General features: G+C 48.6%; 1 protein-coding gene across 3 annotated transcripts in view; it reads right to left on the bottom strand.

Annotated features, from left to right (window-relative positions):
• Positions 1-27912, bottom strand: part of EPAS1 (endothelial PAS domain protein 1) — a 91497-nt gene that overhangs the window by 31648 nt on the left and 31937 nt on the right. For 2 of the 3 annotated variants that reach the window (XR_014082520.1, XM_081592029.1), the window contains exon 2: positions 7867-8057. Coding sequence is in view for 1 of the 3 variants with exons in the window: in XM_081592029.1 (XP_081448155.1) it covers positions 7867-8057 (191 nt within the window). In the remaining 2 variants the exon portion in view is untranslated. Of the gene's footprint in view, positions 1-7811; positions 8058-27912 lie in introns of all 3 variants that reach the window. The other variant, XM_081592030.1, reaches the window with a different exon arrangement.

Consider the following 27912-nt stretch of genomic DNA (forward strand, 5'->3'; position numbering starts at 1 on the left):
GCATTTGAAGAGACTCATGAAAAGCAAGGATTTCACTCTTTTAAATGAAAGTAGGGCTTTCTGGGCCTACTGGGTTGGGCAGACACTGGAAAGCATGGAGGAGGCAGAGCCTGGAAGGAGCGCTCCAGGGATGAGAACAGGTCCACATGGCGGAAGAAGGAGGGTCTGTGCCCCAGGCTCATCGACTGGACTCGTGAGTCCAGCGGCCTGGAGGAGTGGCATCTCAGACCATTGCTTTGAGGAGATTCATCCGGCAATGGCATGCGAGATGATTTGGAGAGAGTGAGGATCAGAGGTGTGAAGCCACTTGAGGCAGCTGCTGTGTTAGTGGTAGGCTGTGGAGGTGGTTGCTAGGGGCAACCGAGGAAGGCATCCATTCCCCAACCACTTTGGGGGGCCCTGGCCTATCAAGTAGACCTCTGCTGTCTGCAGAATGTAGCCTCAGCTCTGGCCCCAGAGAATAAAGCTCTCAGGCCCCAGACCGTTGGTTGTTATTGCTCAGACCACAGACTTTAGTTCAGCCCTGCTTCTCCTAGCTCATTATTTAACTCCAAACATACATTTACTTATAAAAACTTGTATTCATCCACTACAAACATCAAGCCAAGTAGGCTTACCTTAATTTACAGAATGAGAGGATCATAGAATAATTTGTCACTTACGAAAGTTAATATTCACTTAACTAAAACAGAAGTCGTTCAAACTGAGACTATTGGAGGGAATGTAAAATGCAATTGAATTTATGGGCCACTTGGCAAGAGACATGTGGATGCTGTGCAATAAGGTTCAAGGGCCTTCCTGCAAGGGCACTGGATTTATTTGGTTCTCTTTTCCCTTGAGCCCCTAAATTTAAGCTCTGGGCCATACACTGTTATTCTTCCAGAAGAACAAATCCAAATTAGGAGATGTTCCTACCAAGGGGCTTCAGTAGCACCCCTGGGGACCAGCCACCTTCAGGACACAGCATCAGTGAATGTGCCGGGGTCACTGATTCTGTCCAGGGACAGGCCACCCTTCAGAGCCAAGAGCTGGGCCATTAAGAGTGTATCCTAGTGACTTCCCTCTGATTTGCTAAAATGGTAGAACAAAATGAGGGAAATTCTTTCCTCTTCACACCCTGATTCAGGCAGCTAGCCTATGGGATGGGAGACTGGGAATGGCCTTTTTACCACACACATGCCCACACCTGATCCCTGCTTAGGGTCCCTGCCAACCAACTGGTTAGCCGAACTGATGATAATGAACCAGAGTTCTAGGTGTGGGTGGTGCCACGGCCAATAGTCACACTCCTGGTTAACACCTAAATTTAAACAGGGGCTTCAGAAGAGACCACGACTTGACCTAGTGCTTTCAAAGTGGAGCAAGCACCAGGACCACTGGAGGACTTGCTAAAACAAGGATTTCTGAGACCAGAGCAAAGTAAAAATGTGGGATCTCTCACTGAAACATCAAACCATGCCCAGGGCCCTTCTAATGGTGGAAGTCCCCATGGGACTGCAGAGTCACACCGAGTCACAGAGCCAGCCCTGGATGGGCCCTGTGCCCAGAGTTCCTGATTCAGTAGGTCTCAGGTTGGGGGCAGGGCTTCCCGGGTGGCTCAGTGGTAAAGAATCCACCTGCCAATGCAGGAGACACAGGTTCAGTCCCTGGGTTGGGAAGATCCCCTGAAGGAGGAAATGGCAACACACTATGGTATTCTTGCCTGGGAAATCCTATGGACAGAGGAGTCCGGTGGGCTACAGTCAATGGGGTCACAGAGTCAGACAAGACTGAGTGAGCATGCACGCATGCAGGTTGGGGGCTGAGAATCTGCTTTTCTAACAAATTCTCAAATGATGTGAATGCTGGTGACCACAGGTGGAGACCATCACTGCCTTAACTTAAAGTCCTATGAGCCACCCTAATGCTGGGAAAATCAACACATTTTGGCAAGTGGTGACCTATTTGGGGGACATAAGGAGAGATTTTCAGCACTGTTAAAAATCACATCAGACAGGTGAGCGCCTTCTCCAGACAGCAGAGGCCAGTCCTGTGATTCCTGGCCTAGTGAGAAGACTTTTCTTCTCTTCAATTTCTTTGATCTCAGTGGCAACACTGACTTCAAAATCTGGAGTCATCCCAAGACAACCCGATTTGGGTTAGCTAGGCCCAGAGGAAATAGTTCTGCTTAAAGTTTCCTGTTTTTAACAGTTCCAGCACAGCCAAACTGGTTTCCATCCGTGCCCAGTACACTTGCTTCCAGGAGGTGGTGAAATTGGCTGCAACAGCTGGCCAGCTGGACTCCGGGAGGGAGGGAGAGGGGCGCACAGAACCCACAAATGCAAACAGAGCATCTTGGGACTGAAGTCACAATGGCTGGGGGACCAGGAAGCCAGCAAGCCAGCCCCATGGGGACCTGGAAACCACAGGGCCTCTTTCCTCTGTGGAACCATTTGCTCCCACAGCACCAGCCTATCCTCCTGGGGACTTCGGATGGAACCTGGCCAGCTTGCTGTCAGCTTGGAGCTGAGGGTAGAAGCTATGGGGCCGGAGGCAGCACTTTACCCAAGGGGCTAGGGCTCCAGGCACATCACCTGGCTGAAGACGGCTCTGCCTCTCCCCTTTTCCTCTCTCATGGGAGCATCAGGTCTCCTGAGGGGATCACTAACCTCTGACTCAGTGCTGGGCACACAGACAATTCACTTGCCCACAATGCAGCTATCACACTCCTATCACACTCCTGCCACATGTCTGCCCCATGCTGGGCACGAAGTCAGGCCATCTGTCAACAAGTGTCGCTTACTAGGTGCTCAGCCCTGTCCTCGGGAAAGGCAGGTGTAAGAGCATCCTTCCTCCAGAGGAATCTACAGACCAGTGGGGAAGAGACAGACAAGCCGCCGTAATGTTGCACAACCATCCGGAAGAAACCCTCGGTGCCCAATGAAGAGGAGCACGCAGTAGGTGCTTGATAAACCCTCAGAGGACTCTCTAAATAGCCCTGGGCTCCGGGTCTCAGTTACTTGCTTCCCAGGACCCTTCAGGGTCTGACCCCCAAGAAGGGGAGTGGGTCATGCAGATCAGAGGCACTCTGCAGAGACTCAGTACGCTGCACCGAGAGTACAACAAGATTCTTTCAAGCTAAAAATAGCCCCGGTAAACAGGCTTTGATGACTCCCCACAGCCAGGATATGCGCGGGCTGAGGTTTCGGAGCACTTTTTCCGGAGCACCGCGCATTTCCTTCAGGCAGCACCGCCTGGGTGGGGTTGGACCCTGGGCGGGGGGGTGGGCAGCAGGAGCTGGGCATCTGGGGAGAGCAGGCAGTGGTGGGGCAGACACTCCTGACTGGGCCCCTGGGGCCAGGCCATCACAGGTGCTGCTGCGCAGGGTGCCAGGGTTCTTTTCCCTCTGTTTCTACTCTGAGAAGTTCCGAGTGTTCTGACTGGTCTCCATACCACTCTGATGTGATCCTCCTGGGGCATATGTGCTTGGCGGGCAGTCACCCCGTAGTTATCATCGAAGGGGCTTCCCTTTTACACCGATTCTTCTCCTCAGGCTCTCCTGGGTCCAGAGACCCATGACTCCACTGGGCCCTGGATGTGCTGACTGCAAAAGTAGCCCAGTCAAGCCATGAGGAAACTATTTTTGAAAGGCTTATCTGGCCATCAGCCCCACCTTTAAACGCCACCATCACCAGGTAGTAGGCTGGGGTTATCCTCGCATCTTTGGCAGAGGGCACTGTGTTTTATCTGACCTGTGGGCCTCCCAAAGGGCCTTGAAAGTCCACCATTAGAAATGCACTTCTTTGTCCTGTACATGACTTACTGTCCTGTCTTACCTCTCTCTGTGACCCTCATAAAATACGGCACAGGGCTGGGGCAGCAAACACCTGCTGATGGACCAGACTTAATCAAATTTAAGCTAAGGGAATGATCTGAACAAAGTATCTCTAGAAGAGACTGTACACTAGGGGCTCTCAGCGATCAAGATCCTGGCGTGAATCAACCTTTCAGCTCTTCTCCAACAGAACAGAAAGAGGCCTTGGTTTGGAGGATGGGTGGGACAAGGGGGTGAGACAGAAAGCAAGTAGGGGTGAAAGCCTGGGAAAAGAAGTCTGAAAGAGGGGCATAAGAAGGCACCAGAAACCATAGCTGCCTCTACAATTTTACCTCTGCTCTCACTTTTTCCTGCATGGAAAGGTCATGGTAAAAAGCTAAAATCACTTGTCTCACATTTTAATGCCTTTCCCTTGGTGGTCTAGAGATGAGGAAATCATCATCTCTTATTAAGAACAATGTCTTCACTAGGCAAATGCCAATGAATTAATCATAAACCTGACATTTGTCTTAGAAATCTTGCTTCACATTGATCTCTAGGCTCTTGTGTAAAATGAATTTGATTTTCCCCTCACAAGTGTGTGTGTGTGTGTGTGTGGGGGGGATCCAAAAATCAATTTCATAGTGAAAAGCCAATTTTGCATATTTATTGCTGTTAAAGGCCCTTCAAATGCAGGAGTGACCCTCATTTGGGTACAGTTTGTGGGGCTCCTCTTGAAAGAGGATTTAAGACAATCAAGTGCCATTTCCACTGATGTTCCCGTCAGAAGGTGTTCTGTTCTCAGCCCAGCGTGGAAGCTAATATCATAAAGCTATTGTTTCGGTTTGCTTCCTGTGATACAAATCTCAATCGGCCGCCGAGACTCCCAGCCTGAATTTCTCAGCGCTGAGGTTTCCTCTCCAACATTCCCACACAGAACAGCCTACTGTGAAAATCAAAGGGAAACGTGTTACTAAGTAAAGAAGAAACTTTTCTAAAGCAAAACCTGGTCTTTTTTAGCCTTTTGAACTCTGAGGTATGCAACCAGCTATTTCCTATCATAAAGGGAGCCAACATTGACGCTCACTTTTGTTAGAAATGCTTCAATCATGGATCTGTGGTTTATTTTGACTTAGGAAGGCTTGGCAACTCTGCATTTTGCTAGAAATTGCTAGAAGGTAGTAAGAGGACAGTAAGGGTTTACATTGGGTTTTCATTTACATCATTTTCCCCCAAAAGCCTATACTTAACAAATCTATTTACTTGATCATAGTCGGTTTTATCTCTAGGCTGTAACTTATTGAGAGCCTAATACATGGCAGCAAGAGGATAAGGATTTTTATATCCAACATCCTTGGACAGCACTGCAAGTGAGTACCAGCAGCCCCTTTGTGTACCTGAGAAAGTGAGCTGGAGGGTGGTAAGGAGGTTTCACAAGGCTGCGGAGAAGAAAGGCAGACTGACTGAGGTTCTAGGGCAGGTCCAACTGCCCACAAATCCTGTACATCTTTTCGTTGCACTGTATGTTTTAAATAGGCAAAATATGATGAAGATTGTCTCACAAACAATTCCTAAAAACAAGGTCAATAACTGGTCTAAAGAGTGTGTGGCAGCAACGTGGAAGAGGGGGCACAGAGAGCCATCCATTACCTCCTCCCCTGGGTGATGCATGTTTTATGAGAACTGCTCCTTCAAGGACACCCGGATCAGATGACCAAATGTGGACACTTTTTATCCTTTTCTGTCATTTCTTTCCTCAGGACCAAGAAGACCAGAGCCGGCATGCTGAGTGCTCTGGTGGGTCCAGGGCCAGCCCAGCCAGAGGGCAGGCACTTTGTGTCCACAACTTGCAACAGGCCCTGGGCAGGGATATGTGAGGTCTTGCTGTGGCCACTCTGGTCCCATCTTCCCAGGTGTGTCTGGCCCACAGGGGACTCTCGCCAGCACACATGCAGGCAGACACGCTCAGAGCCTCTGATACGTGTCCTGTCCAAGCCAACCCTGAACCACTGAGGGAGGTGGGGAGGTGGCTATGCACAGGAGAGCTTGGAAACCCAAGGCCGTGCACCAACAGCAAGGGTAGAAACGTCAGTCACTGAGTGTGTAAGGACCTCCTGCAGACCCCACTGCTCAGGGCCAGCCCCCCATTCCTCTGTTTAACTTTGGTTCCCCACCAAGGGAGACCCCCTTTCTCCCCAACCACCAGGCCCCATCCACATCTTCAGGCGATGACGACCAAGTCTACAGAATGCTTCTGCCCCCCGTGTCTCTTTTCCCTGGATTCAAAAGGACTTGAACTCCAGGCGTTAAATGTGTGACTTTGCGGCAAAGTTATCTTTTCTGTGCCTCACTTCTAATCATGTGAAATGAGCAGGATAAACATCCTCCAAGTCCAAATTCAATCAGAGAGCTGTCTCAGGATTAATGTATTACTCCTATTGGGGACCCCTGTTGGTGGAGGAACAGGGGTGATGGTGGCGAAAGGAAATAGTGATGAACCTAAATAAATTAGTGTCTAAAAGTGGAATTTCATTTAGTGTCTCAGAGTGGAATTTCAAGTACTGGAACAGGGAAGACGAGATGCTTCTGGGTGTGGGGAAGGGGTCTCCATTTAGTCCTTAAGTCCTCCACTCCCTGTTCTGTGCAAATGGAAAGATGATTTCAACATGGCCAGACACTGCCCTCACCTGTCCTAGAGGACATGCTTCTTTACAGGAAAGAGGTACACCCATGCCCTGCAATGGCATCTCCAGGTCTTTCTTACACTTCAGCCCATGGTTCCCTTTCTCTGTGGCGTCTATGACACCATGCCTGCCATCGCCTTGCACTGTTTCTTTCAAAGTATTTTTAGAGCAAGGTTTCACCCTGGGTTCTCTCCCTCCTGTCTGCTCTTTTCTGAGATGCTTTAGATTTTCAGGCCAGGGTTAGCCCTCCAACCCCTGGACCCACTGCGATGTCATCCTATTTTCTGAAAGTCTTCCCCCCATATCCTTCCTGTGCTCCCAGGCCCAGAATAGCACATGGCGCTCCGGCCTCCCCGCCTCACACTGGATTCCCTCTGCTCTGGGTTTCCTTCCCAGAATAGCCACTGCATAACAGGATGGCAGAGTCCACCCTGCTCCAAGGTACACGGCTCACTCGGGAAAACTGAAAACCAAGCCCGAGAGAACTCCCCCTGCCGCCCCACTCTGCTCACCACCTCGGATGCGGCCACTGACAGTGCCAAGGCCGGGTGGGGGCGGTGGGTGCAGAGGGGCGCGGCCCCCCTGCCCAGTTTCCTTACAAAACTGGCAGACTAGAAAGGACTGACTATCTATCTGTCAGATCTGATATTGGCAGAAGCCCCAGGCCTCCTCCTTCTGGTCAGGACTAACAGGAAATGGTATTCTGAAGAAGGTGAACTCTGAGGGGGAAAAAAGTTTTGTGACCTTGAGACTTGCAGAGATAGCAGGGAAGGTGAGAATTTGTGGGTTCTGAGGGGAGATGGTTATCTGTCCGGGGCTCCCCAGTGTGGCTGGGCCTGTGCTTCACAGACAGTATCTCAGTTTATTCTTGAAGATACCCCGAGCAATAAGTATTCTAACTTCTTTTACGGATGAGGAAACTAAGAGCACAGACACTGCCTGGCATCCTGGCTGGTAAGAGGGAAGGGTCATATGCGCATGCCTCTGCCTTCTGGAGAAAAGCGGCTGGTGGACAAACACTAAGATGTTCCCTAAGGATTCATCCAACTTGGACTGGAGAGTGGATCTGACAGCTGAGGGCATGGCAACTGGGAGCCAGCACCAGCGGCTCTCACTCTCCCAGCCCTCTGTGTCCCCTCAGCTTCCAAGGGCTTCAGCCCGTGACTGTAATCACCGCCAAGGCCACTGCTGGGAAGAGGGTCAACAAAAGAGAACTAAGTGCTAATGATGGCATTGCTGTGGGTGGAAGGTGTGCAGAGTGGAGGTTCCTAGGGAGGAAAACCCTCCCTCTGTGCCCGTGGCTTTCCAGCTCTGGCTCCTGCGTGTGAGAACACGGCAGCGGGGGGTGGGAGGGGGGGTGGTCGAGAAGCCCAGGGTTCGCGGCCTCACCGGAGGATAGGAGCTTGTGCGTGCGCAGGAAGCTGATGGCCAGCCGCATGATGGAGGCCTTGTCCAGGTGGGAGCTCACGCTGTGGGGCAGGGGCAGCTCGTGCGCCAGCTCGTAGAAGACCTCTGTTTCCTTGCTCCGCCGGCACCTGGCTGCATCTCGGGACTTCTCCTTCCTCCTCTCCGAGCTGCTCCTATGTTGAGAGACAGGGGTTAGTCTCCAGAACCTCACTGCCATCCCATCACACCCAAGGTCATGACACCCTCAGGACTCCCCCATCCAAGGCATGGCCAGACTCTCCTGCTGAGCTGATGTGGCCTCACATCGGTCACCTGAGCTACAGGTGACAAAGAGCTCTGCCTTCGTGCATCTCATGTCTTCTCAGCCGCCCTGCTGTCCCACACGCCATGGAGTCCACACCAGGGCTTCCAGTGGGTGAAGTCCGAGCAAGACTTGCTGGTTGAGTCAATCCCCTGGCAATGCCCGGGGCTATTTGGGGACTGAGGTGAACGCCCAGGGCAGACAGGGAAGTGTGAGGAAGCTGTGGCCAGTGGCTTAGATGGCTGTGTCCAAGCCTCTGAAGAACAAGATGAAGAACTGCTTCTGGATAAAATGCTTGAACAACTAAGCCCAGTACTGGACCTTAGATTCCTTTTCATATCAGTGATTTCCATCACAAAAATTGAAAATGCCACTAGAGCCCAGGAACAGTCAACCAGATGGACCTATCAGTCTGATGGCCCAAAGCACACATCTGCCAAGGGTTAAAAAGGACCAAGAACAGACACGATTCCTCTCCGATCTACCAGCATAGGCTTCCAGTCAGTCTCATCTCCCTTCTCCTTGTAGGAGAAAGGTCCACTTGCCAGCTCTGTACATTTATATTATTTAAACTGATTAGCCTCAGTTTTCTCATCTGTAAAATGATAATACACTACTTGCCCCACAGAGTTAATGTTGAGGACTGAATGTGATAACATATGGAAAATCTTTAGTGCCAGGTCTATCCCAATGGTAAAACAGTGTTAGCTAATAGTAATAACAAATTTGTCCACGAAAAGATGAGCATAAGAGTAAAAATTTTACAAAAGAGTACAGAAGAATCCTATCTTCATGGAAATATATATATTATACGTAACACTTCTTATATAGGAAAAATCTAGAAATATAATAAAATACTAATGACTATTATTCTTACAGCTACCCTGTGTATGGTGCTTACTATATTCCAGGGATTGTGTTAAGCACTACTGCACTGGCTTCTTTAATTCTCACAACTACCCTCGGAGGTAGTTATTATTATCCCTAATTTACAGATGAGGAAATGGGTCGATAGAGGCTAAGTATCGTAGTCCCTCCTTTATTCGCAGGGATTCATTCCAAGATCCCCAGTGGATGCCTGAAACCACTGACAGTCCAGGAACCCTACATGTACTGTTTTTCCCTAGACTAATGGGCAGGTAGCATATACGGCACAAATACACTGGACAAAGGAATGATTCATGTCCTGGGTGGGACGGCAGGAGATTTCATCATGCTACTCAGAATGGCATGAGATGGAAAACTTATGAATTGTTTATTTCTAGAATTTTCCATTCAATATTTTCATCCTGGGGTTGACTGTACGGAACTGAAATCGCAGAAAGTGAAACCACGGATAAGGCGGGACCGCCATAATTCACCTGCAGCCTCTAAGACAGCCTCGAGGTAGGAAGTGGGACTCTACACCAGGCATCTGGGCCCCAAACTCTAGGCTCTTACCCATGATCTGCCTCCCTATCTTCAAAAATATTCAGTGTCAGGTCAGTGAGGTGAGGAGGAGATTTTTTTTTAAGTGCTTATCCATATTTTCTTATGTTTCTATAAAATACCTATATTGCTGTTTAATAAGCAAGTGTCCAATGTCGCTCATAGCTCTCAAGGTCTCACCCAACCAGCTCCAGCTAGCTCTGTCTATCCTTTCTCCTGAGAGTTCCAAAACCAAAGGTTATTTCTCCTTTTGTTTGGCTTTGCAGCCTGTTATCTGGACAGAAAAAAAAATAATCAGTATTTTGCGGATTCCCCAAATGTTGACATGCCATCTCTCAAACCCCTCAAGATTTGGGGCAGAGGCAGTTTTGACTTTACAACATGCTTTATTTAAAAAAAACAACATCCAGCTCCTTGGATGGATTAAGCATCGTAGATTCATAATGCAAGAAGAAACTCCAGCAGTTCTTGATGGTCTGGAAGAACCTTTTGAAAAATTGTGAAATGGGTGGGATTGTTTTTCTTGCCATATCTCCCTTTTCTGTTTCCTTTACCAAACCTGCTTCCTCCTCACCCCCCACCCCGCCCCAACCCCTGCCGCTGACTTTTAGCTGTGAGAGCTCTGGGTCCCAGCACCCCGCCCATCCCTCAGAGCCTGCCTGTAGGATCACTCTGCTCTTGCTCCAGCCGGTAGTGGCAGTTTGTATACTAGTCCCTCCCATTTGCCTTTAAATTCTGACCTCTGATTGTGGAACACAAGTAGTTGGTCAAGGTTTGCGTCCTGGCCCAGGAAGGGAGTGTGAGAAAGAGACAGGATGCTGTGACTGTACCCATTGCACCTGCATGTCATGACAGCAGGTAAAGGAGAGCTGGTGTCTTTAGGACATTGATTCCACTCTCCAGCACCTATGTTCACGCTTTCTGAAAAAAGCATCATCAACACATGACCAGCCATTAGGAGCCTCTAGAGAAAGCCTGGGCTTTCCTGGTGGCTCAGTGGTAAAGGATCCGCCTGACAATGTAGGAGATGCGGGTTTGATCCCTGGGTTGGGAAGATCCCCTGGAGAAGGAAATGGCAACCCACTCCAGCATTCTTGCCTGGAAAATCCCATGGGCAGAGGGACCTGGTGGGCTACAGTCCATGGGGTAGCAAAAAGCACTGGACACTACTTAGAGACTAAACAATAGCAGCAACAAGAGGAGGCCTCCTGAGTGAAACAGACACCAGCACAGGCTGGACCTTCATGCCAAGATCTGCACACACAGTGCTTCCCTTTGCCATCACCCTTTCCATGAAGCGGAAGAGCAGACAGAGAGGAAGAGCCAGGGAAGGAAAAGGCTGTCTGGAGTAGGCGCTCCGTCCGGCAATGGCCTTTGAGATTTGGCTCCTCCTATGTTCCCTTGGCTGCACAAATGTTTACGGACACTTTTGTGTTGGATGCTGCACTGAGAACCTTACATATAGTACCTCATTATAATCCTCTTAATGGGACAATTATGGGAGGCATTGTGAGCATGATTTACACATGTGGGAACTGAGACTCAGACATCATATTTAACTTCTCAAGGTCACAAGCTAGTGCCTCTATAAGCCCCTGGAGACGGTACAGTCAGTGAGCAGACACTTAGAAGTCCTGAGACACATAGGTGCTCCCTGTGTAATTCCATCCTCACCACCTGCATGTGAGGTGGGCAAGGCAGGCATTACTGTTGTCCCTGTTTCACAGATCTGGAAACTGAGGCCCGGCCAGGTTGAGTTACTAACCTAGGACAGTTCAGCTAATTAGCAGCAGGGCTAGGACTAGAACCCATCTCTTCTCAGGCCAAAACACACTCTTTCTACTGCTTAATGGTAGGAGATAGTGGCTTTGGCAAAAATAAACAGCAAAGCCTTAACATTGAGAAAAAGAAAGGTTGAGAATCTCACGCAGACTCTTGGTTTAAATGTCTGAGCTCCACTTCAGGTACCTTGTTTTTACAGTAGTGCTCTGGGACCAGCATGACTTTAATTGGATTATCTAGTTAACCTTGACACAGCCCAGAGATATCTGTCTAATGTTGACTCCTGGAAGAACAAACATGTGTAGCACTGCCATCATTGAATTAGCAACACGAAGACTTACAGCTAAATGTGAAGGTAAGACCTGCCTTGACCCAACTGATGCACCCAGCTGACCTCACCCCACCAACCACAGGTTGGGCCTCTCAAGCCAACAGACCAGGGGACGGGAAGTTAGGAGGACTGGTTTTAATATACTGGTTAATACACTGTATTAATACTGGCTTTAATGCACTGGCAACCCATTACCTCACTATCTGATGTTGAACAAGGAAATGCATTCTCAGTGCCCTGATGGCCTCATCTGTGAAATGGGAGCCTTCTCCTGTCTTCTTTGTCAGGATCAAGTGAGATGAGTACAGAAGGGATGGGGGTACTAGAAAGCTCTCCACCATGGCTGATGTTAATGATCCCACTGCCAGGCTAATCTGAGCACTAGTCGCAGTCAGACTTTGGCCCTACAGCTGCTCGTCGCCAAGTCACCACTGTGTCAGGGCTGCAGTTTCATCTGTTGGTCGGGCTGATTTTGACCAGTTTGTTGGGTCAAGTTGGTGGTCCTTCTTAGGTCAACGATGCTTCATGTCCCAAAGTACATGTGCCTTATTTTCTCTCCCTAGATGGGTCTTAGAATTCACTGCAAAGACCGGAATTTTTTTTTTTTATGATAATTCTAGACATGGCATGTTACAATTCTCTGGTTTATTTATTTATTTTTTGGCAAAAATATATTTTATCTAAGTTTTCCAGATCATCAGAAATGTATTTCTCACTCCAGTTTCTCTTTCTACAAAGTCCCTGCTCTTATCCTTTTGGTGGCCTTCCTGTGACCATGGGGTGGTCTTGTACAATATGTGGTATATGGAATATATAACTTGAACATGGCCCTGGTTGACTGTGTCCTCATGCAGACCCAGAAGTGTTTACTGAGCTCCCTTCTGGACCTTGTGGCTGAGATGCACACTCCTTGTTCTCAAGGAATATGCAGTCTGATTGGGGTGCCAACTTGAAACATCCCAGTTAACTAGACAAATAAATACAGACAAAAAGCACAATAGGTGGTTAAGATAAGAAACAAGCTGGTGGCAACAAGCAAGGTCAAGGCAGGCTACCCAGGGAGGCAGGATTCCAGCTGATCCTAGAAGGACAAATGGCAATACCCTCATAGTATTTGAGGGGTGTAGAAAGCACTTTTTTTTTTTTTTACATGTTATCTCATGTGAGTCTCATAAAATCCCTGAGAAATAGAAATCCCCATCCCCATTTGACAGATGAAGAAATGGAGATGTAGACAGATGAAGTGACTTGCTAAAAGACATGGTCTCAAACCTGGGTTCAAGGTCAAAGTTTTTCCACTGGCAGCAAGGAAGCTGCTATTTGCTGTCTACTTTAAATATGGACCAGGCTGTGTTAGGTATTTTCCCACCAACTGGATGTCCATGTACACTACAGGAAGCGGGGGTCGATATGGAAAAGACACAGTGACATAAAGATTCTGTGGTGGGGTGGGAGGAGAGGCTACCTTACGTGAGCATCTCACTCACCTTGGAAAAAGACCTGGAACCTTAGGAGTAGGATTAAGAATCAACTGTTGTTCAGTCACTAAGTTGTGTCTGACTGATTGCGACCCCTGGACTGCAGCATACCAGGCTTTCCTGTCCTTCACTATCTCCCATAGTTTTCTTAAATTCACGTCCACTGAGTCAGTGATGCCATCCAACCATCTCATCCTCTGTCGCCCCCTTCTCCTCCTGTCTTTAATCTTTCCCAGCCTCGGGGTCTTCTCCAATGAGCCAACTGTTCACATCAGGTGGCCAGAGGTCAAAAGGAATGTGAGTAGGAAGAAGGGGAATCGGGACGGATGCAGGCTGCATCACTCAGGGCTGAGAGTCTGGTGCAGGGCCATCAGAAGTGGCTCTCTGGTGCTCCGTAGAAGCTGCAGGTCCAGCCTGTATGAATGTCTCCCTTCATACTGCAGCTGGAGAGCAAGTGGCATCTCTCACTTTGGGGGGACATTTTCATATACACAAATGTATACTCTTTCCAAGTTAAAATCTCAAATTCTGAAACATTTGATCTCAACTAAGGGAAACAACCAGACAGCCAGTCAAAAGCTAAAACAAAAATGACTGTCCTAAAGCTTCAGCAGGTACATGCTACAAGTTAAACAGGGAAAAACCTCTTTGCCCAGAGCTTCATTATCTTAAAAAGTCTCTAACTTTGGAGTCATTGCTCTAAGCCTGGCTTAGGGATCCCTACTTAAGTCAATAATGGAACCATTATTAGCTCTTGGTCAGCCTGGCCTGGGGCCCCTGAGATGTCACCCTCTACGCCAAGCGGGTTAGTTGTTTAATTAGCCATAGTCTCCTGACCTTTAGGGTGATTAGGGTTCCCATGGCTAATGCCTGTAGGCCATCAGGGTATCAAGACAATACACCTGTTCCCTGTAAGGTTAGATGGCTTAGAAGCAGAATGGATTTTTAGCAGGTTAGGGAGAGAGAGACTGAAGCTAATTAAGCCAGCTTGGCTCAGTCTGTTGGCTGGTGGTGAAATTCTAAGCTGGTACCAATTTGCAGGAGGCTGTAAATGGATGAAACAAAGGTCAAATGCAACTGGGAGAGTGTCCCTTCACTGAGGCTGCACTGCTGCTGCACGAGGGGTGCCTGAAGGGAGAAATGTGCTCCAGATCCCAGCAATCAGGATCCCACCCAGGAGTGGCTGCCCTACACTGAGGGGTTGACGGCTTCGTGGATTAAATCAGAGCAGAACCAAAGCTGTGCTACTCAATCTTGGCTGCTCATGGCAATCACCAGAGAAGTCTCAAAAAATGGATGCCTGACCTGGCATCCGGGGTTTTAAAGCTTCACCTGTGATTCTCTTCTGCAGCTAGGGCTGGGAACCACCATTGCAAAGCAATGAGCTTAAAAAATAAAAAGGCTTTTTTTTTTTTTTTGTGGAAGAAAAAGAAAAAAAGGAAACTGATATTTATGGAGCACGGGGGTTATGTGCATTTCATAAACATTCTCCTCTGATCCTTACATTATGCAGCGGTACTGGTCCCAATTTCGTAGAGCAGTGGATCTCAACTTTAGCCTGCAGGAGAATCACTTGGAGGGCCTATTAACAGATTTCTGAGCCTGTGATCATAGGTCTTTGGAGGACTGAAATAAATGCAGATGTACTTAAACCTAACCACACCTCTTCTCCTATCATGGACTGTGTCCACACTCATTATATACAACAAATCTGAGGTCACCATCATAAACCAAAGTTATTTTATCTAGGAGCTCATGTGACCATCAGTGCCCCAGAGGTATAACTGACCGAAAGAGGGAGGTGAAAATAAGGAGACAGGTTTGAATTGAGGCTACATACAAGGCAACAACCCTCCAATACAGCCACCTGAGGAGAAGGCACAAAATTTATTCTAGTGAAATGGCCATTTGTTGTTGTTGTTTAGTTGCTAAGTCATGTCCAACTCTTTGTGACCCCATGGACTGTAGCTCACCAGACTCCTCTGTCCGTGGGATTTTCCGGGCAAAAATTCTGGAGTGGGGTGCCATTTCCTCCTCCAGGGGATCTTCCCAACCCAGGGATCGAACCCACATCTCTTGCACTGGAAGGTGAATTATTTATCATTGAGCTACCTAGAAAGCCTGAAATGATCACTGCTCCAAGTATTTTAGAAGGTATTTTAGAAAGGACATCAGAGCCACACAAATCCATCATAATACTTCAGAGAACTAACTTCATTTCAAACTGCAAACAGTATTATCCTGTTTAGCCACCCCTTTTAGTCATCAGACTTGGCTGTAGATGGATCTCAGTTGTTTGAAAGAATAAAACATGCCCTCAAAGATAAGGCCTTGCCACAATTGAAGGTATTGAAAAGAATGGTCTTTGGCTCTGAAGGCAATTCCAAAGGAGTGACAAAAATGCTTTAGAAGAGGGTGGTGTGGCCAACTTTCTGGATGTGTTCTGATGTTTGCCTAGAGGCAGCAGTGACGTGTAGGGGACTCTGTTACATAGGTTATATATTATATAGGAGAGGAAAAGGCATCAAAATTATCCAGGTGAAACAGAAGAAATTAAACGAGCAAATTCAGTAGAAACTGGGCAGATCAGACAGAACTTGACAAGGGTGGAAGGCACTATTCACCCTGCAATAGGCATGCCTCAGGGAGAGGACTGGCCTCTGCCCTGAAAGAGAGCAGAGGCCAACTGGGAGATAAGACTAATACGCCAGACTGGGGGATCAAAAGCCCTGAAAGAAGGGATACAAAGAAGAGAGGAGGGCTGGAGAGGCAACAGATATCTTCACTCAGCCCTGCCCCTAAGAAGGGATCCTGGAAGTACCTCACTTCTCAACCTCCCCACCACCCCTTTCTTGAGGCTAAGCCCCCAGGCTGCCTGACCCCTCTGATGGTCTGTGCCTGGGGAGACAGGGCCTGGACTGCATTCAGCACTGACAGTAATGTCTGGGGCCCACCCAACATGGCCCTCTAATGGTCAGATCTGCTCAGGGCCCACTGGAGATGCTTATCTGGTGGCCTCCTAGGCCCCAGGCAGCCTTGGGGAAGAGAGCAGCAGACCCAATTACCAAGCAGCCCCGTAGGTACAGCCCATCTGGGGCTCCAGATAACCCAGCTCCTCACGTCATCTGAGGACATGTGCAGTCCCCAGCCCAGCTGGGAAAAGCATGCAGGCACAGGAGTAACAGTGACGAGCTGGCTCTACGCTGAGCTTCACCAAGCCCAAGACTTAGTGTCGTTCTCTATTCAACACATTTGTATCACTCATTACAGCTTATAGCGCACTTTATACATTAATCTGTAAATTTTACCCAGCAGGGCACAAAGAGCAGGTACTGTTATTCCCATTTTAGAGATGAGGAAAATAGAGGCTCAGAAAGGTACTGGAAAGTGTGGAGCTGGAACCAAACCCCTGAGCTCTGACTTTTTGCAGGACACATAACAGAGCCCATTGCCAAGAAGCACTTGATGGTTCACACAGTTGGAAACAGACCTTCATTATGCGTTACCATCACATAACCTAGTTTAAGATACCACTTTTTAAAAAGGCTTTGGTGGAAGTAAGGGTATTGTACATCTAGTGCAGGCAATTTTGAAAACACAAAAGGTATGGAGAAAAAAATTGAGATCTCGTTGGATACATGGCTGTTACTTAACATTTTATCACATTTTAGAGAACTCTCTAAAGATACTCCTAACAGCCAGCAAAGTCATAGTATATGGGTGGATCACAATGTGCTAGATTGTTGCTCGGAGTACGGCTTCTAATTTCTAGCTGTTATAAATAACACTATGATAACTACCTTTCTATCAGGTGCTGCCTTTTAATTTATATATTTTTTTATGATATAAGATGATACATATCCAGCTTGTTGCCAGCTCCCCATGACTTTCTCACCATGATCACCTGTCGAAGTTGGAGAGATGAGTTTGGGAGCAGCATCTTCAAGACCACGGCTGCCATTGCTGAATGCAGAGCCCCAGAGGAGGTGCTGCCACAGGGAGATAGCCAGAGAAGGACAATGGGGTGTGCACACTGTCTCAGCAACTTTCCCTGCCCTCTGACCAGCTCTCTCAGGCTTCCTCTTTCCCTCACGCCATGCCCAGGTTAAAACATCTGAAGAGAGATGACTAACTGAACTGAACCTGGAGAATCCAGTTGGGCAAAGATGGTCACTCTTGTTGGTCAGTAGGAACTCAGCCCCAGTGTAAAAATAAGGTGTTATTTCTGTCTGCCCTGGTCACATCATGTCCTGTGCACTGAGAGAGAAGGCTCCCCATAAAGAGGGAGGAAAGTGAGCAGCCACGGAGCATCTGCCTGGCTCCCCACTGGTCTCTCCGGCCTCTGATGCCCACTTCTGCCTGCCCTCCTGCACTGTGCAGACTCCAGCTGGGGGACTAATTAATCCCAGCAAGCTGAGAGGCTGCTGCTGCTGCTGCTGCAGCTAAGGACCACATGCAACACTTGTCCCTTGATAAAGAACTCTCACCGCACTGCCTCTGATTTCATCCTGAAACAATCTGATGAGGTAGGCATGTATCAGCCCCATTTCACACATGAGGAAACAGACTCCAAGGATGTTAGTGATGTGCCCTGTGTCACCCAGCAATGGAGCCAGCACGCAAACCTACCATCTGACCCCAAATCCCATACTGTACTGTTGATGGCAATCGGGCAACCTTCCCCAAAATGCTCACAGGCAGATCACTCTCACTGGTTCAGAAGGTTTAGCTGTATTGGGGTGAAGCCCTCTAAGGATATTTAATGTGATGAGTCTTGGTCGGGATGCAGCACAGGGAGCATCACGTTCACCCTCTTGTCTTAGGTCAGTCTCACCAGTCCCACAATAACTAACCAGGCCCAGTAGGATCCCCTTTCTCTGCTTGGAGATGTCTGTTTCACAAAGAAAAAAGTTCCTACTTTGGTATCAGCATCTACAGACACCAGAAGAGACTAGGTCTTCCCTGGTGGCTCAGATGGTAAAGAATCTATCTGCCTGTAATGTGGGAGTCCTGGGTCAGAAAGATCCCTTGGAGAAGGAAATGGCAACCCACTCCAGTATTCTTGCCTGGGAAATCCCATGGACAGAGAAGCCTCGCAGGCTACAGCCCACAGGGTTGCAAAGAGTCAAATACAACTGAGCAACTAACACTTTCCCTGGCTTTCTACACACACACAGGTTACACATTCTACTCTTGCTAAACGCTTTTCCTTGGTGCCACTTCCCTGGGCATGAGGGTGTTGCCCTACACCCAAGCTGGTACCAGATCTGATCAAGGGTTTTCCCTAGGGCCTCTCTCTGTCAGAAGCCTACTTCCTCTGAATCTCACAAGCTTCCAACAGCACAATCTGTGGTTTGACTCCAACCATTCTGCCTAGGCAGCCATCCTGTTCCTACATCCTGTTCCTTCAACTAAGAGAACTGATAGAGAAATTGCATAGCAGAGGGATAAAGGAAAAAAAAAAAGCCCTGCCTCAGATGTAAAGTGACTCCCCAGCAGGAGGCAAGCACTTACCCTGGAGGGAGTGGGGAGCAGCCTACTGTCCCAATAGAGGCTAAGACCTAGCCCTTCTCTTCTACTCTCCACACCTTTCCTGGAGGACATGCTCGTCATCCCTCAGTTTGTCTAATCACACTCATCCTGCAGGACCTCCCCAGGTCCCTTTTCTCCAGGAAGGCCTCACTTATGCTGGCCTCTCCACCTCCCAGTTCACAGAGAGACCCTGCATTGCACCATCAGGCTCTGTGTTGTCCTCCACTCACTTCACTTTTGTAGCTTTTGTCTCCTCACTAGAACACCCATTCTGGAGGGAAAGGACCCCACCATCTGCTCCTCTGGTGTCCTCCACAGCATAAATGGTACAGAGTGGTAGGAACTGGAGACATTAGATAAAAACTGCTTAAATGATTTCCATTCTGTGAATTCTTCAAAATTGCTCACTGTTCTAGATCATTCATGAAAATTCTAATCCAATTCTTAATTAGAATAAAAGATTTGCGTCTAAGAAGAGCCTTAGTGCAGAGACACTTCAGGATGTTTGTGTGTTTCCCCAACTCTTTGAATCAGAGTTGAGGTCTGAACTAGTGCTGCTGACAGCTGCCCATGGAGTCACACAGACCAGCATTTCTCAAACCTGACTCTGCCCACAAAGCACCCCAGGATCCTGTTACAATGCAGTTTCTGACTCGCAGGTCTGGGCTGGGGTCTGAGGTTCTACATTTCTAACCACCTCCCAGATGATGCTAATTCTACTGTCCATGTCCACAATTTAGAAAGGGACCCAGGGACACATGAGACCTGGAGACCAAGGACGTGAGGGAGATACCAACATCTGGCTGGGTCAGTGCTACCCAGAGATACTGTCCTTATCCATCCATAGTCACCTAAAATCTAACAAGTCAGGTCTCCTCTTCTGCCAGGAAGCATCTGATTTTTTCTGTTTCTTGATAGGATTTCAACAAGCTCTACTTTGGAGTTCTCTCCTCCTTCACATCTTCACCACTATCATCTCATCCCTTCTTGTCTCTTAAAACTCCATCCCTTGGGGGGCAGTTCCAGCCCTAATCCCCCAGACACTTCCCTGGCCACTCTCACTCCCTCCTCCAAGGCATCTCCCACCCACATTTCTCACTGGCCCTCCTTAAAGGTTTCCCGGTCTTGCTGGGTTTTCTATACAAACCTCCTGTTGCTATAACTAGACTGTAAGAGTGTGCCTTGGGGGTGGGGCATAGACACAACACCATCTACTTCAGTGCACCCTTCAGGGAACCTTGGACCACAGCAGACAAATTAAGTAAATTATCTGCTACTCGACTTTAAGAACAATTCAAGTGTGCCCTTTACTCATCTCCTTTCCCTCTCAGGGAGGAAAGAAAGTGATCTCGGCTGTCTTGGCCTCCATCCCCAGTCCTGGGCCTTGCTCCTCTCCTGGGAGCTGCAGCTGGGGCAGCCTAGACTGTGTTTTGTTCTCCGCGGCTCCTCTCCCCTTAAGGGAAGAGTTAAAGCCCTGGGAAGGCTGCTTCCCACTTGGAAACCTCCATTTCCTCATGCAGTGTGAACAAGAGAACATCTATGATCAGAGGCTGAGCGAGCCAACTGCACAGGGAGTGAACTCGCTCTGAATGAGGCTGCTCTAACGCCCGCCAAGTCAAGTCATTAAGATGCCATCCCTGAGGTGCGGCCCCCAGCGTCACCTCAAGATAGTCCCTCAAATCTTGCTGGCAGAGGGGATGAATGGAGAGCCCAGAGCCTGCTAAAAGCAGGCTCTTTCATGAGCAGGGGGGGCCGGGACCTTTGCACTGACACCATCGGCGGGCGGGGGTGGGGCTGGGGTGCTGCAGAGGAGGCAAAGGAGAAGTCCTCTTGCCCCTCTACTTCCCCTCTCGCTACGCAGAACTAAAATTAACCCCCTGCTCTACACCGAGTTGCCCAAATGACTGCTCCTCAAAAGGCAACCAAGGGGAGGGGGGGAGTAGGGGCGGCAGGGGAGGTAATAACATTAGAGAAAATATGCACAATGCCAAAAATAATCACTGTGTCATGAGAAAACAGAACCGGGCCGCCTCAGGGGCCAGCGCTGGGTATATTCAGGAAGGAGGGGGCAGAAATTCCCCTGGCAGTGTCGTCAGACATTCTGGCTGAAAAAAAAACTTAAAAAGCCCCAAACTGGAACAGACAGTGGTCAGGGAGAACTCAAGCACAGGACATGATTTTAAGGGTCGGTTCTCTCCTCTTTATTTTAGACACTTTAATTTCAAAGAAAATAACATCTGTTCAGACTTCTAATCAGAACTGATGCCTGATCATATGTTAATAGTGAAATACCCACAGGATCCGCCTTACTAATCCCAATTTGACACCAGAACTCGTAGTGCCTGGTATTTAAAGTATTTCAGAACAGCAAGGGTCAGGGTGGGGGTGAGGCACAGGTTCTCTCATTCCTCCTCAGATTCCATACCCCTTCTAGCCTCTCTGTTTACTGAATAGAGAAAGCTAAGACAAAAAAAAAAAAAAAGGAAAGACAGAGAAAGGAACCCAGAGAGAATCCAAGACCCTTTCTCTCCTTTAGAACCACAATTTTCAGCCTATTTACATGGTCATGTTAAGTCCCTGCTTTGTCCATTTCTGCCTCCTCATACTATGATGTGAAGTGAGATAGATATTTATGCACGTTTAGGAAGCTACATTCCATTTTTTTTGTACCGAAGTCTTCAAAAACCATGGGAAATGCCAAAGAGTCTTCCTCACATTACTATCATGCTCTCAAGTGATAATATTGAGTAATTTGGGAAATACGTTGTGGTTGTTTTTTTCCCCCCTGCAACCACTTTTTCTCTTCACTCATTCAATAAATATTTGTGAATCCCTTTTCACGTGCCAGGGCTGTGAGCAACAGAATGAAAGACGGAATGACCACATCTGACCTCAGGGAGTTTGCAGAAAAGTGAAGAGTCAAGTCCTGAAGGAACAGCCTGGGGGTCAGCAGATGCCATGCGAGTTTGAGTGGAGAAAGTCTGTAAGGCTGGACAACATGGGGAGAGCCCATCACTGAAGGGGGAATTTGAAGGAGGAGCAGATACAGGGAGGTAATCATGAGGGCAGGAGGGGTAAGAACAAAGATACTGCTGGGAAGTGAACAGGGGTGCCAGGGGTCAGGAGACATACTGGAAGCGGGTACAAGACAGGAAAAGTCCAAATGGGGCGAATAACTTCACTCAGCACACAGGGCTGAGTGGCCAAGCACAGAGGAGGGCTGTCAACGATAATAAAGCTGCTGAGTCGGTAACCGCCTGCCCCACTGAGTAGTCAGCGGTTGACCTAGCGGGCAGTGGGCAGTGTAGAACCCAGCCTGGACCCCTCTTCTCCTGGTTGTGCTTCTGCCACAGTGGACAGCAAATATGAGAACCCTTCTTCCTTGGGAGCAGAGCCAGGGGAAATAAATCCCTTTGTTAAGAGCTCTAAATATGGCAGCAACCCTTGGGCCACTATGAGCAGGAGCCTCGGTCCAGCCCGCAGAGACCTCGACAAGGCATTCTTGCTGAACAGTTACTCAGACACTGCCCATAGGACAGAAAACAAACTTGAGCAAGGTCACATGCCTCCTCGGGCTCCAGTGGTGTTGCATTTGTTTTCAGACTTTAGCCCCCATCCTCCAGCTGTTTTCCCTCGCCTCTTACCTCCTTGAACCACTGATCAAAAAGAATACACTTCCAACCAGATCTCAGAGAGAGGACCAGCACACCAGCCCACCCCTGCTTTCCCTAAGCTATTTCAGCATGTCACTCGCCTATTTAAAAAAAGAGGGGCAGCTCCCTACTGCCCTCACCATGAAGTTCAAGCTGTGGATGCCCCTCGGTCTATGCAGCAAACCCCTCTGCTCCAACCAGACTACACTCTGCACCACCGCCTGCAACTCAGCTCCCTGCCTGCCGCCCAGTTCTTTTTTCCTTACCTGAAATGCAATCCCTCCTTTTCTACATTCCAAACCCTGTACTTTCAGAACCAACATAGGCCCATCAGCTCCACAGAGGTTTTTCTGGTCACACTACCTAGTCCACACTGATCTCCCCTCTCCTGCCAGCCCTGAACAACTGGAGAATTAAGTTTTTTCACTTAACTACAAGGGAGCATCACCTTAGTATTCCCTGTCTTAAGGATCTTCTCTGAGGGCAGACGCAAAATGTCAAGAGCTAATGTATCACAGAGGCTGGGGCTGCTTCTTACCCCAACAATAACAGTTTCGTCCAGCTCTTTCAGATATGGTATGGCGAGCTGGAGTGAAGGCTAAACCGGTGTGATCCCCCAGCAGTGGGATTAGGACGGCAGAGCTATAATGCTCTGCTGCTTTCCGGGTAGAAAGTGGGTTAATAAAGAGGTGTGAGGGTGGCTGCATTCATCACCAGGTTACTTAACATCCAATGACTCCTCGTTGTTCCTGGAAACCAGATCCTCATACCCTCAGGACGTTTTCATATGAAGCCGCTGGCTGTGCCTGTGTCCACATCTTGTTCAGTGTGCCAGGCGCCAGGTAGCTTTCACTAACACTGGTGAACAAGCCTGGATGGGGCGGCCCGCTCCTTTCCCGCTCCCCCTCCCCCTCCCCTCCCTCCTCTTCCCTACCCTCCAGATGAGCCCAGGGAGGCTTCTGCCTCTGACCCCACCTCCTTGACACAACACAGTGATCTGTTGCCAACACCACCATCTCCCACAGCCCTCGTGTCACATGTGGACATGCCCTTTCGGGAGTCAGATTTCTGGCAGGGAGGATGCTGGGGCTTGGCCAGGATTCCACCCCTTCGGTGATGTAAAATAGAGGTGAGAAAATTGGCCAAGCCAAAAAAAAAAAAAAGGAAAAGGAAAAAAAGCTACTAAACACAAAAACCTAAGGGGAAAAAAAAAAAAACATTAAAAACCCAATACAATCTTAAAGGCAAGCAAGTAGGGTTGGAGAATGACCTACACTTTGGAATAAACCATTAGAGCCCACACTTCAATCTTTAAAAATCTAGTCCCCTAACCTCAACCCTGCCCTCTAACACACACACACCCAACATACACACACACACCCCAGACTAGGAGGGGTTAACAGAACCCAGCTGCTCCTCTTATCTGGCTAACCTGCTAATGGCAAATCTCTGGTACTGAGATTCTACAAGTGATTTCTGCAAATCACTTTAATTAGAGATAATGTCATTTTTACTTCATTATCCAGCCTAGCAGTCAAAGAGAAACAAGTCAATATCATTTCTGTGAAACCAGTTCTGCCCTTTAACGCAGACAGGTGACAGGGAACCGAAACTCCTGCCTACACCACTTTTCAGGAGATTTTGGTCAAAAGACTGGGAGGTTAACCCTTGGTATCCTGGGCCAAGCAGAGTGCCCTCAGCAGCCTTTACCCCAGAGACCAAAGCAAAGGCTGGTTTCTGTGTTTGGGACGAGGGCCCCCTGACTGCTCAGGAAGGGGCCGGGGCTGTAGCACCCTGTAACACCCAGGCAAGTGAGTGGGGCAGCACTGCTAATTCCACTATGTGGGAAGCAATCATTAACATGTGAGTCAGCAGCAGAGAAAAGACTTTAAGCCGAAGGGAAAAACAGCCCCAAGTCCCTGTAGCCTCAAAGGCCACACTGGGTTTGATTAAACCATTTAGAAGATTAGCCGTGTGTGGGAGACCTGAGTGGCTGTGTAGTCCTGGTAGCTCTCATGGCTTCTCTCAGCTGTGCCTGTGCTGAGTCCCTCAGTCGTGTCCGACTCTTTGCGACCCCATGTGCTGCAGGCTGCCGGGCTCCTCTGTCGATGGAAATTCTCTGGGCAAGAATACTGGAGTGGGTTGCCATTTCCTCCTCCAGGGGAATCTCCTCAACCCAGGGACTGAACCCATGTCTCCCGCATTGCAGGCAGATTCTTTACAGTCTGAGCCACCAGGGAAGCCCAAGAATACTGGAGTGTGTAGCATATCCCTTCTCCAGGGGTTCTTACTGACCCAGGAATCGAACCAGGGTCTCCTGCATTGCAGGCCTGGGACATTTCAAATCCTGCTGCCACATTGGAGGAGAAGATTCGTTTCTCCAGAATCAAGTAAGAAATGCTCTTTGCTGGGTCTCTGCTTACTAGTTTCTCCTAATTATTTAAAAAATGCCAGATGCAGCTCTGGTTTCATTGGAGTAATTTCTGATCGCCTTCGAGATTGTGAGAAACCTGCCTGTCCTACACCCACCAAACTGTACAACTCTGGCACGTAGGAGAAGTCCTGAAGCAACCAGGGTTCTAAAAAGCACCATCACTGAGCTCAGAGAGCAAGGACTCCTTTGCATTCTAGCCTCTGTCAAGAAGTGTGGCTTTTTGGAGTTTAAATCCCATCTGGTGTTCATGTTTGGTGAGCTTTTATCTTCATTGAGTCAACATTTACTGAGTGCCTGCTCAGCGCCAGGCCCTAGGGGATACAGGAGGAAAGATGGGTCCCTGCCCACAGTGAGCTGACGGTCTAGTGAGGGAGACGGACAAGTAGGTCAGGGCCTAGGGCCAGATAGACAGCCTGGGCTTGGGGGCGCAGATGTTTCCTCTGTGACCCAGGGCAAGTCACTGAGGTTTCTCTACACCTGTGTCTTGTTAAACAGTTCATCTCAAAGTCCCTGCCTCCTGGGCTCTTGTGCAGAATAAATGTTACATATGTGCAGCATGCTTAGAATCACGTCTGACATGTAGGGTTGACTCTGTTGCTGCTGAAGTCAGTAACCAGAGCTCTGGGAGCACAGAGGGTGCCCTGACCTAGGCGAGGAGAAAGGGAGACCTGTGGAAGGCTTCGCAAGGAGACAGTAAGGACAAACAGGAGTGAGCCAGGACAAAGGGGTGAAGGGGTTCCCGACAAGATGGACCAGAACTAGGCCTGGTAAAGAGGGCTCAACTCAGGTTTGGGGGCACAGGCCTTAACCAATTGGGGTCGACCCAGAGCAGGGGGACTGTCCCTCCGGAGGTGTCCCAAGGTGCCCTCAGCAGGAAGCAGAAGCCTGGGTTAGCGGAACCATGGGGCAACCCTGTTGTGGCATTTCTTCTATTTTTGCATTCCTAGTGTTTGACAATGAGATGATTGTGTGGATATTACAAGAGGTGATTATCTCCATGGGTGCTGACCCTGTTCTGGCGCAAAGACCTTGCCTCCCCAGAGCCAAGACTTGTGAGGTCACTGCTAAGTTGTTGATTCTAGAGAACCCCGACAAACCTCAAAGCCACCAGGGGAACCTGCTCTTGGCAGGATGGCTTATTTTAAAAGATAAGCTGCAGTAAACAGGTGCAGGACAGGAGGCAGCCTGTACATGGGACACTTTCAATTCAAGGGCTGTGTACTAAACTTCCCCATGTGCAGGGACTGGGGAGGGGTCAGAGAAAGGCTGCTTCTCCATGAATCGCTGACAGCTCAGCAAAGGACATCCACGCTGCTGGGTGCCATGAAGCCCTGGTCCCACAGATCCTCTGTGGGACTGGGGGTGCCCAGGGCACTTCCTGCCATCACAGGAATGGGGGAGCACAGAGCTGATGGCCTCTGTCATGATTAAAGCCTGAAGATGGAAACTTGGAGGAAAAGTTTCAAGGAAAGGGAAACAAAAAGTCACCGAGTCTTCTACATGCTACAACAAACCCAGGTGTCACAAATGTTCCAGGACCTCAAGCAAAATGTGTTGAGCTGTTACACATTCCTAGTTGGATTTAAGTCCTGTGAATGGTTCATCTTTATGTCTGGTGATGAGCTTCTTGGCTGTGAAGAAAGAAGAGCTAAGGAAATGAAAATGTCTGCTAATCCATGTGAGGCAAGTAGAGGTTATGGCAAGTAGAGCAGCTGCTGCTGCTGCTGCTAAGTCACGTCAGTCTTGTCCGACTCTGTGCAACCCCATAGACGGCAGCCCACCAGGCTCCCCCGTCCCTAGGATTCTCCAGGCAAGAATCCTGGAGTGGGCTGCCATTTCCTTCTCCAGTGCATGAAAGTGAAAAGTGAAAGTGAAGTCGATCAGTCGTGTCTGATTCTTCGAGACTCCATGGACTGTAGCCTACCAGGCTCCTCCATCCATGGGATTTCCCAAGCAAGAGTACTGGAGTGGGTTGCCATTGCCTTAGATAGCCAATAGTGTTTTATCTTTGGGAAAGTTTAACAGACATCTTATTATTCTTTCTTGGAAACAAAAATAGAGAGGAGTGTAGGCCAGCGAACAGGCAAGGTCTCAGGGAAAAAAGCTCATCTTAGTAGGAGGCCTCCTTGGCCCTGTTATCTTTCAGGCATCAGGTTCTGTTGAACATCTTCCTGTTCTGCTCCAGGCCTAACCTTTCCTCACCCTGTGACAGCCTACATGCTCTGCTCCTGCCTGGAAAGGACTGAGCGGAGAGGCTGAGTCCTAGGAAAGTCAGCACATTCTGGAAACCATGTCTCCCATTCTGCTGTTGTCTAGCACCCAGATAACAATCCCCAAAGCAGCATCAGTAGCCAACTGTAGGTCTCCACTTTTGGACATGGCCTAATCATCCAGGAAGGATTTCTGGAACTGCCCTTATTAAGGAAAAGAAATGTAATATGTAACTTGACTGAAAAAAATCCAGGAAACTCTAACACTCTATCGAGTTCTTAAGACATTTTCTTTCCCCCATAATCCTTGGCCAAGTTCAAAGGTGAGCACTTTCCCAGAGGCTCATTAGGAATAATGTTTATTTCATACATTTGGAGGTTGCAAAGTTTGATTCCATCTTGCTTATTTGGGGAAAAAATAACTTTTTTATGAAAGGAAAGGAGGAGGGGAATGGGGAATGAGACAAGGGTACAACTGGGGAGAGAAGAAAGGTGCCTGGAGTACTGGCCTGGAAGCCAGATCCAGGTTCTGAACCATTTTCATCTCCTATTTTCTCTGAAGGGTTATAATAGCAAGTCACCACCCCTTCCACCCTTCTAGACCTCCTGACCCCATCTGTCCTCTCTATCTTGGTGGGTGCTTATGTTAAGGTGTGTTTTGATGGCAAATACGATACGTTCTTATGCCATCACAGAGGGTGCTATATAAATGAAATGTACTGATGTGTTGTGAGGGTTTGTGGTTTGCTCATCTGAGGCCAGGATGCCGCGAACTGGCCTATCAAGCCAGGCCATCATTGACCACTTGGGTGATGAGCAGGAATTCTCAGTGACCAGTTGTTGGCTGGGGAGTTGTTTATGTTTGTGTCTCACCTGTCC

The sequence above is a fragment of the Giraffa tippelskirchi genome, chromosome 4 (genome assembly GCF_054371585.1).
Source record: "Giraffa tippelskirchi isolate mGirTip1 chromosome 4, T2T-mGirTip1v1.2.pri, whole genome shotgun sequence".
Taxonomy (NCBI): Eukaryota; Metazoa; Chordata; class Mammalia; order Artiodactyla; family Giraffidae; genus Giraffa; species Giraffa tippelskirchi.